Here is a 12,812-nt window from a genome sequence, read left to right as displayed (position 1 = left end):
AATTAATTTTTTAAAAACGTATTCAACTTTGAAAGAGTTTTTTCTTTGTGGTTCATGATATGGAACATAGCAGCTCCAAAAATCTGTTGAGTGTTAGTACAAGTCTCCAATGTCCAAGAAGTTTAAGATATTTGTGTTTGGATCAAATTCACGTCAGCCTCTGTGTTTTTGTACTGAAAAACATTTCATTACCGTTAATAGAAAGGAAAAAAAAAAATGTCCTGAAGTTCAATGTGGCCCCTAAATTTTACAGGAGAAACGTGCAAAATGTTATCTTTGTGCTCAAGAGTGTCCTGTCCTGACAGATCAGTTGTGTTCATGTGCAGAGTCATGTCTGTAGGTACAGAGCCTACCTTTGGCTGGACTGTCGATCCCTCTATCCCACATGATAGGCTGTATTCCGTTGACTCCAGGACACAGTTTGAAAAAGTGGGAATGAATTTGTACCCAGTGTACTTCGATTTCACCTTCGTAATGAACATATGAAATTGTCGGTCATCGCTCTTTCAACACTTCATTTTACAAACCAATGTTCTGAAGTACCAGCAGGTCTCCATGTCCTGGAGTTAGAACACTCTCCTGCCTTGAGCTGGCAGCCTGTGAAAGGCGCTATATACAGTGAAGGTGCTTTTTAAATACAGGGTGCAGTGCTGGTGTCATTAATGGCAACATCAGGAGAGCTGACAATGTTTTACAGTCGTTATATGAAGTCAATGGATTTGAGAAAGAACACTTTCTGACATTGTGTTTGATTTTTCAGTTTGAATCTTTAGACTCTACTGTTATATATACTGTATCCCTAAAAGGAGCTCCATGGGCTAAAAAACCTTGTCTTGTTTGTAATTTTTCTTCTTTGCTTATGGACTCATTCTACACATCCCACTAGACAAAAGGACACCAGGAGGAATCCTTAGAAACGCTCACTGACAGACTGTAGAATAAAATGCTATCGAGTCTCTTTCTCCCTCTTCCAGACTGTTGAGGTAATAATTTGTTTCTGTCTGGGATTGAAGATCAGGACATTAAAACGCTCCATGTGTCTTTGAAGAGCTGCCTGGTCTCACCTCTTCCATGTTGATATTGGAGGGCAGCAGCAGGACAATGAGCTTCTGCCTGGAAGATAGTTTCAGGAGGAACAGCAGCAGCTGACCTCTCACCTCCACTTTAAACCCAAGGATTTTCAGCACGATGGTGAAAGGAGAGAGTCTATCCACTTTGACTTCAACATGGGAATCTGTCACTCTCGTGGGCTGAATGATTTCTGTATTTCCATCCAGTCTGTGGGCCACCTTCAGCTGAGCCCAGATATCTGTGACAAGGAGGAGACAGGAAAACCCCACATGAGACTCAGCTTCTTCATAAGACACAACCCCTCTCTGTCCAGTGAAGACTCAACTGTGTCTGATCTACACCAGTGTGCCGTGGAGCCCCAGTTGTGTCTGATCTGCCCCCAGTGTGCAGTGGAGCCCCAGCTGTGTCTGATCTACTCCAGTGTGCAGTGGAGCCCCAGCTGTGTGTGATCTACCCCAGTGTGCAGTGGAGCCCCAGCTGTGTGTGATCTACCCCAGTGTGCAGTGGAGCCCCAGCTGTGTCTGATCTACCCCAGTTTGCAGTGGAGCCCCAGATGTGTGTGATCTACCCTAGTGTGCAGTGGTGCCCCAGCTGTGTGAGACTGTACCCCAGTGTGCAGTGGAGCCCCAGCTGTGTGTGATCTACCCCAGTGTGCAGTGGAGTCCCAGATGTGTGTGATCTACCCCAGTGTGCAGTGGAGCTCCAGCTGTGTCTGATCTATCCCAGTGTGCAGTGGAGCCCCAGCTGTGTCTGATCTACCCCAGTGTGCAGTGGAGCCCCAGCTGTGTCTGATCTACCCCAGTGTGCAGTGGAGCCCCAAGTGTGTCTGACCTGCTGAGGTTTCAGAGTGGGGAAAGCAGACGAGCTCCAGCGCATCACTGACGGGACAGTTGATGTTGTAGGTGGGGCTGACAGGCTGCAGGCTGCTGAGGAGGGAGGGCTCAGCTCTGAAGGGCTCAGTCCAGTACTGCACTTCGGCTGGCAAGGCCATGACAAACCTCAGGCCTGTGATACTGCACGTGTAGCAGCCTCTGCTGCTGAAAGCGAAACTGCAGAGAAAACCCGTGAGCTCCAACTGCACGTCAAGACCTCCGGACCAAGCAGAGACGTGGAACAAAGAAAAAGAGCCTTCATTGGGTGTAAGCAAAGATGGGAAAACAAAAGCCAGGAGAAAGGAGGAGGTGGGCAGAGGACAGGCAGAGTGGCCAATCAAGTGGTGCGAGGTTGAGAGAGGTGAGGGCAGGTGTGAAATGAAACCAACAAACCAATATAGAGAATTAGAAGCAAACAACTCTGTAGACTTGTGGTCTGTGTAGACACCAGTGTGCATTTTCAGTTTCAGAAGGGAAACTTTACAAGGCGCTTTTAAGCAAACAGAACAAACAGCAGACAGCACATTGCCTCTGTACCTGCATCTCACAAAGCTCCCGTCAAGACGAGTCTGAGGACAGAAACTGGAGTGTGGAAGCACAGGAGGTGTCTGTGAGACAGAGTAGGAAGAAACATTGGTTACTGAGTATAAAACAATGGGTACAGAGAAGAGTCTGTACTGGACCACTGCTCTTCTTAATTATATATGTGATGTAGTTAGTGGAGTACCACAGGGGTCTGTACTGGACCAATGCTCTTAATTATATCAGTGATGGAATTAGTGAATTAGTGGTCTGTACTGGACCACTGCTCTTAATTATATCGGTGGTGTAGTTAGTGGCGTACCACAGGGGTCTGTACTGGACCACTGCTCTTCTTAATTATATCATTGATATAACTCGTGGTGTACCACAGGGGTCTGTACTGGGACCGCTGCTGTTCTTAATTATATATGTGATGTAATTAGTGGAGTACCACAGGGTCTGTACTGGACCACTGCTCCTAATTATATCAGTGGTGTAATTAGTGGAGTACCAAAGAGGTCTATACTGGACCACTGCTCTTAATTATATCAGTGGTGTAGTTAGTGGCGTACCACAGAGGTCTGTACTGGGACCACTGCTCTTAATTATATCATTTATGTTATTAGTGGAGTACCACAGGGGTCTGTACTGGGACCACTGCTCTTAATTATATCAGTGATGTAATTAGTGGAGTACCACACGAGGCTGTACTGGACCACTGCTCTTCTGAAACAAGGTACTACATTACAAAAATGGTGGTGGGGATGTGGAACAAGCTGCACATCCATGTTGTTGAAGCCGATACCCTGGATTCTCTTAAGACAGAGAAAAACGATAGAGTGCTAACAAATCGTTAGGAGATGGGTTTATCAGGAGATATAAACACTTACTTTGACTGTGCCATCTTCAGACATAGCTACCCCAGCCTCAGATCCCGCAGTGTGAGATCGCTCAGTCTCAGGTACCCCAGACAGAGGCAGCTCAGATGTCGAGCCTGTGGAAACTGAGAACTGAGCAGTGACAGGAGTGAGATCTGCCAGGGAGGATGATCACAGCACTTCAGTTGTGAGACAATATGTAAATTCCAACGACCTGCTCCTCTAAGACTCTGTCTGGGTGGGGGGGATCTGTCTGTAAGGTGTCTCTTTTATCATGTTTGCAACGTTTTCCATAGATACTTCATTTCATACTCTTTTTTCCCCCAAATGTCCTCTTGACCTCATCACCCCCCTGTCCTCGAACCCACCCAATCCTAGATGGCCAGTATCGGGGTTTCAACCCAGTAACTCCAGGCTGGTGGCAGGACCACAGGTTATGTTATGTTGTTTACAGTCATCTCCCAGAGTCACGGGATTCCTCTCCAGGCACCTGGGAGCCGAGCAGTAGACAGCTCCATTTTTGCTACGTCAGGAGCCAACAACTTACCGACTGCCAGTCACATGTGACTCTTTCGGCGGTAGTCATGACAGCTAACTGGACCCTTTCTTGTGGTGTTGTCAGGCCAGTGGAGGTGTCGAACATTACATGATACGGCAGTCCTATTAATTGATGCCAACATTAATTCACCTAAGTAAATTATCTGGACTATGTGTGATCATCCTCCCCCTTCTATACTTGGCCCAAGGACAGCCATGTGGTTAAAGGGGAGCTGCTGTCCCAATTCTCAGACCAGTTATTACATCTCGGTAATAAAATATACTTACGATGCAGAACAACAAGTCGCCGTGTTGTTGCAAACTCGCATTCAAGATCCCACTGTAGCGGCAATGCTTGTTAATAAGACAGAATTAAGCGTTGGTATGCTTTCCTAAAGGAGGCCCCATCTCACCCTCCATCTCTGTGGTGCAGCCACAGAGAAAGTATTCATGCAGGCTGATTTAAGATGTTTTCTTTTGATAAGGAACAAGCTCCCAGACGGGGATGCACTTAGCTAAGCCTGGCTATCATGATCAATGGTCATCCATTGGCGCCTATCAGTCTAGGGAGTGCCGAATGGACATCTGGACTGCATTCCTAAGTGTCAAGAGTAAGTGACTTATATCTCACCTTGACCAACCAATCAGGGACTGGCAGGGTGTGGTAATACCACGTGGGTCTCCAATGCCCGCCAAACTCTCAACCAATCAGCACACATCTGGGTCTTGGTCAAAAAGGGAGTGCAAGCTCAGATCGGGGCTCTCCTTGGCCATTTTCGCGCATCCTCAGAGACAATCACGTGACAACTGCTGTTGTCTGCAAAAGGACTTGGACTTTGTTCTAAGTCCATATTCTCTGTTGTGTATCTCTTTGTGTTTGCATCTCTTCGAGATTGTATACCTTGTATATTGATAACACTCACAGTAAGGTCTGCCGCTCGTATCCAGGCAGACTAGTATATGTTTGGTGCACAATTTATATTAATAAATGTATCTCGTGTATTGAACCCGTGTGTGTGCGTTGTTAGTTGTTCTGACGATTGATTTTCTAAAAGCCCCAATGAACAACCTCGTGATTACTGCTACAATTAATAATTGTCTCAGTAAACCCATCAAACCACTACACCACGAATTCCAAAATCCCATGTGGCCCTTCCTGCTCACTAGTTACTGTACTGACTGATGTAATGTGATGTCATCAAGGTCATCAAGCTGGGAAGTGTAGATGCCCCTCAGTCACAACATGACATTTAAAGATGTGCTTGATATGAAAGTCGTATTCAAGCTGCTGGAGAAAGTGTAGATCATGTCTTGGTCTGATCAGCCAACTTTGGGTTAAGGGGTGACCACGAGGGGCAGTCAGTCATGTTGTGTGCCTGTGTCTCACACCAACATTCTAACAGGACTCTAGTGGTGTTATAGTGTTCAGATTAAAAACCAGGGACAGAAGCTGGCAGTTTTTATTTCCTGATGACTGTTGTTGGTTCCCCTCTGATTATGTATGTAAGATAGGGCTGCTTGGGCAATAGGATCCTATGCAGGACTCAAGACAAGAGAATGACACTAAGCAGATACGCTAGGCAAAAACGAAAACCAGGAGGCAGGTGAGAAGATCAGAACACGGAAGCACAAACGAGGAAGCAGCAATCCAAATCACAAGACGAAACCAAAAACGAGAGGCAGACTAGGAGATCGAAAACTGGAGAGAAGCAAGAGGTAACCGCGCACTAGGGAGCTCGAAGAGAATCCGCAATAGTGAGCGGGGAAGTGAGGAAAAAGGAGAACTAAAATAGAGACGGGAGAGAAAGGTGATTGGCATTTACTTGCGGCGTGAGCTTATTTTACAGGGTGTGCGCGTGGGAATGCAAGAAGGAAGAGCGGCGCAAGTGGAATGCGTAACATGTAAGAGTTGGTGTCTGTCACAGCAACACATTATCAGTATTTTGTTAATTACACTCACCATGTGGAAGAGGTTCCATGCGGGTCTTCTTGACAGGAGGACTGAACTCTTCTTTCTCTCCCCAAAGTTTCCTTCCTATAGTGCCAGAGCATGGTTCTGCATGACAAGAGCAACACTATTCAGTGAGATAATCAAGCCTTCGACTGAAGGAGGTATTTGAACTTAGAAATATAACCCATTGAAGTGGAGCTAAAAGACTATTTAATCTAAGAAAGGTGATTATGTTCATATCCTCAACCTTTCTTAAGCTGCAGGCAGCTGGGGTCTCCAACCCTGGTCCTGGACAGAACCAGCTGTTTTGATTTGTTGCCCTAAATTACATAACTTAACATGAGGAACACGTATGAGCAGTCTATGAATTAAGCAAGTTGTGATTCAATTTTCCTCCTCCTCTGTCTGTATTGTCCTCTGAAGTGTTGATATACAACAGGTTGCAACACCTGCTCTCCAGGTCTGTATCTCAGATGTGAGGACCTGGTGAGGCTGATGGGGTGAAAGACCATTTTTCTGTACTTCTTCCTTTATGTGTGTGCTCCTTCATTAAGGGGAACAATAAGATTGTTGGAGAGTTTGCTGAAGCACACAAAAATGTGAGATTCCAATAAAATTAACCAGAGTAACTGATGATTCTCTCTTCCATATCTTCACTGGAAAAGTGTGTCATCAGTAAGTGAGAGAGTAAGTAAAACAGAGTTGTGTGTCAATGTGCGGTACAGAGAGAGGGTCAGTGATGTAGGAGAGAGAGCTGTGTGTCAGTGTGCCGTGTTATGAACCCTGTTTAAAATCTCTTTATTAATCTGACAGTACTAAGGTGTAAGCTGAATTAGAAAGAGAACATGAACTCACTCTTGGGAAGCAGCTGGGGTCCCAGTGTCTTCTGCAGTAGCTCCTCTATCCTCTGTCTCTGCTTTACTTCCAAATTCCTGAACTTCTCTTCCATCTCCTGTAAATCCTTTTCCTCAATCTCATAGTAACAGTCACTCTTTCCTGCCACCATGTCCTCTATTTTCTCCAGCAGCTCTGTGACCTGAGTGTGGTCATCCCTGCCATTGTTGTTGAGAACATGATACCTGTTCCAACATTTCTCCACCAGCCACTGGAGCTCCTTCCCTCCTCTCTCAATGTGCTGCTCAATGCCTGTGTCTCCCATTGTGTCCCCCCAGGTGAACAGCACTATTGTGTGTCTCCAGAATCTCTCACAGAGAAGCTCCAGATGTTCCTCCACTCTCCAGTCTGTGTGTGAGTTCAGATTAATCACCAGGAGGAGAGTGTGGGGTCCTGGGGGACACACAGACACAATTCCCTCAAATTCCTGTTTTACCTGCTGTGGATCATTCCCTATCAGCCACTCATCCCAGTTTGGAGTGTCGACCACAGTGATCTGCCTCCCAGCTACTTCACCCCGTCTCTTCACAGAATCCCTAGTTACACATTTACCCAGAAACAAAAGACCTCTTGAAGTGTTAAAGCCATCACTGCCCAGGATGGTGTTTCCTACTGAGCTCCTCTCAGACCCTCTCTGGCCCAGCAGCACAATCCTGATCTCTGAGAGACGCGGTGGTGCCTCATGGGAATCAGCCTGTCCCTCCCCTGTCAGAGAGAAAGATCACAGATTATTTATCTCAACCAGTTTCTTATCACAGATGATATTCTATACAGTTAAAAGACAGTCAAGTAATATCAGAATAATTTCACAGACACTAAATTATCCATCAGAAAGTTTTGCAGTGCAATTATGACTCTGTTTAAAATCTCTACATTAAACTGCACTGAGATGTGACCCCTATCACAGAGAAAACATGAACTCACTCTTGGGAAGCAGTTGGGGTCCCAGGGTCTTCTGCAGTAGCTCCTTTATCCTCTGTCTCTGCTTTATTCCCAAAGTCCTGAACTTCTCTTCCATCTCCCGTAAATCCTTTTCCTCAATCTCATAGTAACAGTCACTCTTTCCTGCCAACATGTCCTCTATTTTTTCCAGCAGCTCTGTGACCTGAGTGCGGTCGTCCCTGTTCTTGTTGTTGAGAACATGATACCTGTTCCCACATTTTTCCACCAGACACTGGAGCTCCTTCCCTCCTCTCTCAATGTGCTGCTCAATGGTTGTGTTTCTCAGTGTGTCCCCCCAGGTGAACAACACTATTGTATGTCTCCACACTCTCTCACAGAGAAGCTCCAGATCTTCCTTCACTGATCTCCAGGTTCTAAATGAGTCCAGATTAATCACCAGAAGGAAAGTGTGGGGTCCTGGGTGACACAGAGACACAATTTCCACAAATTTCACACATTCCTGGTTTATCTCCCATAGATCATTCCTCGTCAGCCACACATCCCAGCCTGGAGTGTCGACCACAGTGATCTGCCTCCCAGCTACTTCACCCTGTCTCTTCACATACTCCTCAGTTCCTATCTTAGTGTCAAACTCCTCTCTGCCCAGGATGGTGTTTCCTGCTGAGCTTCCCCTAGTCCATCTCTTCCCCAGCAGCACGATCCTGATCTCTGAGAGACGCTGTGGTGCCTCATAGAAATCAGCCTGTCCCTCCCCTGTCAGAGAGAAAGATCACAGATTAATCCTCTTCCAAAACTCAACACTAAGATGAGCTGCAGTGAGTGAGGAGCCTCAGCAGAGCTTACAGTGTGACCTTGTGGTGGCCTGTTGTTCTATAGTTTAGATACCCCACAGGGGCTCTGTTTCCAACACAGTTGTGAGACTTTTCCTGCAGAGCCCTACAGTATAACTGGGTATCCAGGACACCACTGGAAGACAGAATTTATCATTTATCTGGTTAGTTATGAAAAACTTAAATTTCACAGCTCTGAGTATTCTATGAGATAGTTGTGTGATGTAGGATGCTATGTTCATGTTTAAATTCTCTTCTGTATGAATGTGATTCTATTGAGGTGTGACCTCTATCAGAGAGAGAACATGAACTCACTCTTGGGAAGCAGTTGGGGTCCCAGTGTCTTCTGCAGTAGCTCCTCTATCCTCTGTCTCTCCTTTATTCCCAAAGTCCTGAACTTCTCTTCCATCTCCTGTAAATCCTTTTCCTCAATCTCATAATAACAGTCACTCTTTCCTGCCACCATGTCCTCTATCTTCTCCAGCAGCTCTGTGACCTGAGTGCGGTCGCCCCTGTTCTTGTTGTTGAGAACATGATACCTGTTCCAACATTTCTCCACCAGCCACTGGAGTTCCTCTCCTCCTCTCTCAATGTGCTGCTCAATGGTTGTGTGTCTCAGTGTGTCCCCCCAGGTGAACAGCACTATTGTGTGTCTCCAGACTCTCTCACTGAGAAGCTCCAGATGTTTCTCCACTGATCTCCAGTCTGTGTTTGAGTCCAAATTAATCACCAGGAGGAGAGCATGGGGTCCTGGGGGACACAGATATACACTGGGTTCAATCTGCTCTTTAATCCACCTGAGAGTGAGCTGTAGTGGAGACTCATATGCATCCTCATATTCATCCTCGAACTGCTGAAGAGAGAAATACCATTCTGGTGTGTTAACTACAGTGACCTGCCTCCCAGCTACTTCACCCTGTCTCTTCACACACTCCTCAGTTCCTCTCTTAGTCTGAAACTCCTCTCTGCCCAGGATGGTGTCTCCTGCTGAGCTCCTCCCAGACCCTCTCTCCCCTAGCAGCACGATCCTGATCTCTGAGAGACGTTGTGGTGCCTCATGGGAATCAGCCTGTCCCTCCCCTGTCAGAGAGAAAAATCACAGATTATTCCTCTTCAGAAACTCACCACTGAGATGAGCTGCAGTGAGTGAGGAGTCTCAGCAGAGCTCACAGTGTGACACAGTGGAGACCTGTTGCTCTGCAGGTTAGATACCCCACAGGGACTTTGCTTCCAACACAGCTGTGAGACTTTTCCTGCAGAGCCCTGCTGTAGAACTGGGTATCCAGGACATCACTGGAATCAGCGTTTATCACTTATCTGGTAAAAATAATATTAAAATTTATGATTCATTTCAGAGCTACTCAGATTTCTGTCAGACAATTTCTCACCTTATAATATGACCCTATCAGAGAAAGAACATGAACTCACTCTTGGGAAGCAGTTGGGGTCCCAATGTCTTCTGCAGCAGCTCCTCTATCTTCTCTCTCTTCTTTATTCTCAATTTCCATAACTTCTCTTCCATCTCCTGTAAATTCATTTCCTCGATCTCATAATAGCAGTCACTCTTTCCTGCCACCATGTCCTCTATCTTCTCCAGCAGCTCTGTGACCTGAGTGCAGTCGCCCCTGGTCTTGTTGTTGAGAACATGATACCTGTTCCCACATTTCTCCACCAGACACTGGAGATCCTTCCCCCTTCTCTCAATGTGCTGCTCAATGTCTGTGTCTGTCAGCTCATCCCCCCAGGTGAACAGCACTATTGTGTGTCTCCAGAATCTCTCACTGAGAAGCTCCAGATGTTCCTCTGATCTCCAGTCTGTGTCTGAGTCCAGATTAATCACCAGGAGGAGAGCATGGGGTCCTGGGGGACATAGAGACACACTTGATTCAATCACCTCTTTAACCCACTTTAGAATGTCCTGTAAAGAAGGCTTCTGTTGATACCAAGATATCCTCAAAGAAGAACACCAGTCTGGAGTGTCGACCACAGTGATCTGCCTCATAGCTACTTCACTCTGTCTCTTCACACACTCCTCAGTTACTCTCCAAGTGTCAAACTCCTCTCTTCCCAGGATGGTGTCTCCTGCTGAGCTCCTCCCAGACCCTCTCTCCCCCAGCAGGATGATCCTGATCTCTGAGAGACGCTTTGGTGCCTCATGGGAATCAGCCTGTCCCTCCCCTGTCAGAGAGAAAGATCACAGATTACCACATTTTTATCACACATGGAATTTTTGTATCTATTCTCTCTCTAGACACATGTCCTTTGATGGTAGATGATTTGTTCTATTTTTTTACTAAAATATATTGGGGGTCAAGTGACCAATTCAAGATGGCTGCTGAAATTTAAGCTTCAGCACCTTCTCTTTTATTTCTTTATTTGATTTAATCTCCTCCCTCATTTTTTACTAAACAACTAACTGTAACAACATGTCTCCCAACCATGGCAGAGACATAGGAAGTGCAAGATTTTCCTTTCTGTGTGAAGAGCTGAGCGCACAGGGAGGAAAGAGCAGATGACAGATAAAACTCCCCAACCTGAGGAAACCTCTCACTGTCTGCAGGCGCCCCCTGCTGGTGAAGACCAGGTCAACTTGTTCCCTGCCTCAGTAAGCCCATTGACTGAACACAGTGCCTCAACACCAACCAGGCAGAGACACAGGAACAGAGGATGAGATGAGCAAAGGGCAGAGCTGATTCAGAAATCAGAATGGTGCAAAAGTGTGAAAGTCATGGGCCTGACGTGGAATCCGGAGATCCACACCACCTGTCGGATTCTTTCAGTTAGTGAATTCATCTTCCATCCCTTTCCTAAGCACTTCATCAGTTCAGAGACCAGGGGGAGCTGGAGCCTATCCCATCAAGCAACAGGCAGAAGGCAGGGTACACCGTGGACGCACGCACGCACACACGCACAGGCAAGCTGTATTGAACTTGTATTAGTTAGTTATTGACCGAGCCCACAGGTCACCAAGCCCCGAAGTGTGTTGGTGTGATTTCTCCTCTTCCATCAGAGAGCAAATTCAGAATATTCTCGCGGATTTCCATACCCGGTCAAACTGTGTGTGGGAAGCTACATCTGTTCATGTCACCTGTGTCCAAGATTCACATTATAGAAGATCATTTCAGGACAGATGAGTCAAGAAATGGCAGAGAGGTCAAAGGAAAAATTAGTGTCTAGGCCCTCTTCACACTACTTAGTTTTAATTAGTTCAGGTGGGTAGCTGCATCAGCATGCGTAGGCTGCAAAGGAACAAGTAATAGGTTTATTCCAAGCTGAAAAAAAGAAGAGAGAAAACACAACGTTTCGAAACGTTGTGTGAACACCTGAAGAAGGCTCCACGGCTGAAACGTTGTGTTTTCTCTCTTCTTTTTTTCAGCATGGAATAAACCTATTACTTATTAGTTTTAACTAGTTAACTGGTGTAGAACAGCCAGCTGATCAGAGATGCTGTGTCTGTCCTGCTCTTGAAATTCTGTACAGTAGAGATGTGTTTTCACCTCCTTCATGATGGAGTGGAAGAATCAGGTCAAGGTGACACGGTACATCTCAGGAGAGGGAAAAAAACACGAGGAATGACTTATTCAAAAAGAAACAGTTTTATTTGTTTGAGGTGATAAAACTCCTAGTTACAGCTATGGGTCAGCTTCTCCGGTCATCAACTTTCTGAACACAAGAAGTAGGAAAATAAAAAACAAGGACAGTTCTGGGGACACGTTCAAACACTGAAAGTAGAAATTCCCTGGCTACTGTCACATCTGGCCCTTGTATCCGTCAGTGACTAAATAACGAACAGGCAAGTCTTGTCTGTGACTCATTTTATATTCTGCGTGTCTCTCTGCTGCTCCGGTTTCAAACAGGAAACAACCACGTCTGAAGATATCCGCTGTGTAAAATTCCTGCAGATACATTAGTGAATCTCAGGCTTTACACCAATTAAATTATTTTTACTGTAAATTAACTTCTTAGTATAAACCATGGGAAATATATGATGTCCTTCCTGTTCAGGTTTCGCAGTACCAATCTCCGATCGCTGACAAGAGAAAGTGAAAGTAAATCAGCTCCTCTCTCCTAGTTCAGACCCTGAGTGTCTGACAGACACAACAAACTCTCAGCAGACAGGAAGAAACTTCTCCAGCTGCTGCTGTGCTCTGTGACAGAGAAGAGACCCTCAGTGACTCTCTTACCGACACTCTGACAGGTAGAACAAGAGAAAACTCACCAGGGCTGAGCACTGAGCTCTCAGACGCCATCTCTGCTTTTCTTTTCCTGTTGTTTTGAGCGAGTAGTTTCCCGTCTGGTCTGTGATGCTGCTTTGACGCCACCTGGTGGACAAGGAACAGTACTAAATAGACTG

The 12,812-nt window shown here is 46.0% G+C and overlaps 1 protein-coding gene across 2 annotated transcripts; it reads right to left on the bottom strand.

Moving 5' to 3' along the window:
* Positions 1-1,997: 1,997 nt before the first annotated feature.
* LOC148812400 (GTPase IMAP family member 8-like) lies at positions 1,998-12,720 on the bottom strand. Of its 2 annotated transcripts, XM_088908627.1 has the most exons (8): positions 12,678-12,714; positions 9,887-10,636; positions 8,774-9,538; positions 7,650-8,381; positions 7,278-7,430; positions 6,687-7,118; positions 5,841-5,936; positions 1,998-2,120 (listed from the first exon to the last, which is right to left on the bottom strand). In XM_088908627.1, the coding sequence occupies exons 1-8, from the start codon at positions 12,706-12,708 to the stop codon at positions 2,071-2,073; spliced, it is 3,009 nt and encodes a 1,002-aa protein (XP_088764753.1). In that variant the 5' UTR covers positions 12,709-12,714; the 3' UTR covers positions 1,998-2,070. The 2 variants fall into 2 exon arrangements, with proteins under 2 accessions (XP_088764753.1, XP_088764752.1); XM_088908626.1 differs by having other exon boundaries at positions 6,687-7,430; positions 12,678-12,720.
* Between the last annotated feature and the right edge of the window lie 92 nt (positions 12,721-12,812).

This window comes from Atractosteus spatula, assembly GCF_055471065.1.
Source record: "Atractosteus spatula isolate fAtrSpa1 chromosome 10 unlocalized genomic scaffold, fAtrSpa1.hap1 SUPER_10_unloc_3, whole genome shotgun sequence".
Taxonomy (NCBI): domain Eukaryota; kingdom Metazoa; phylum Chordata; class Actinopteri; order Semionotiformes; family Lepisosteidae; genus Atractosteus; species Atractosteus spatula.
This window is presented reverse-complemented; position numbering and strand designations above follow the sequence as displayed.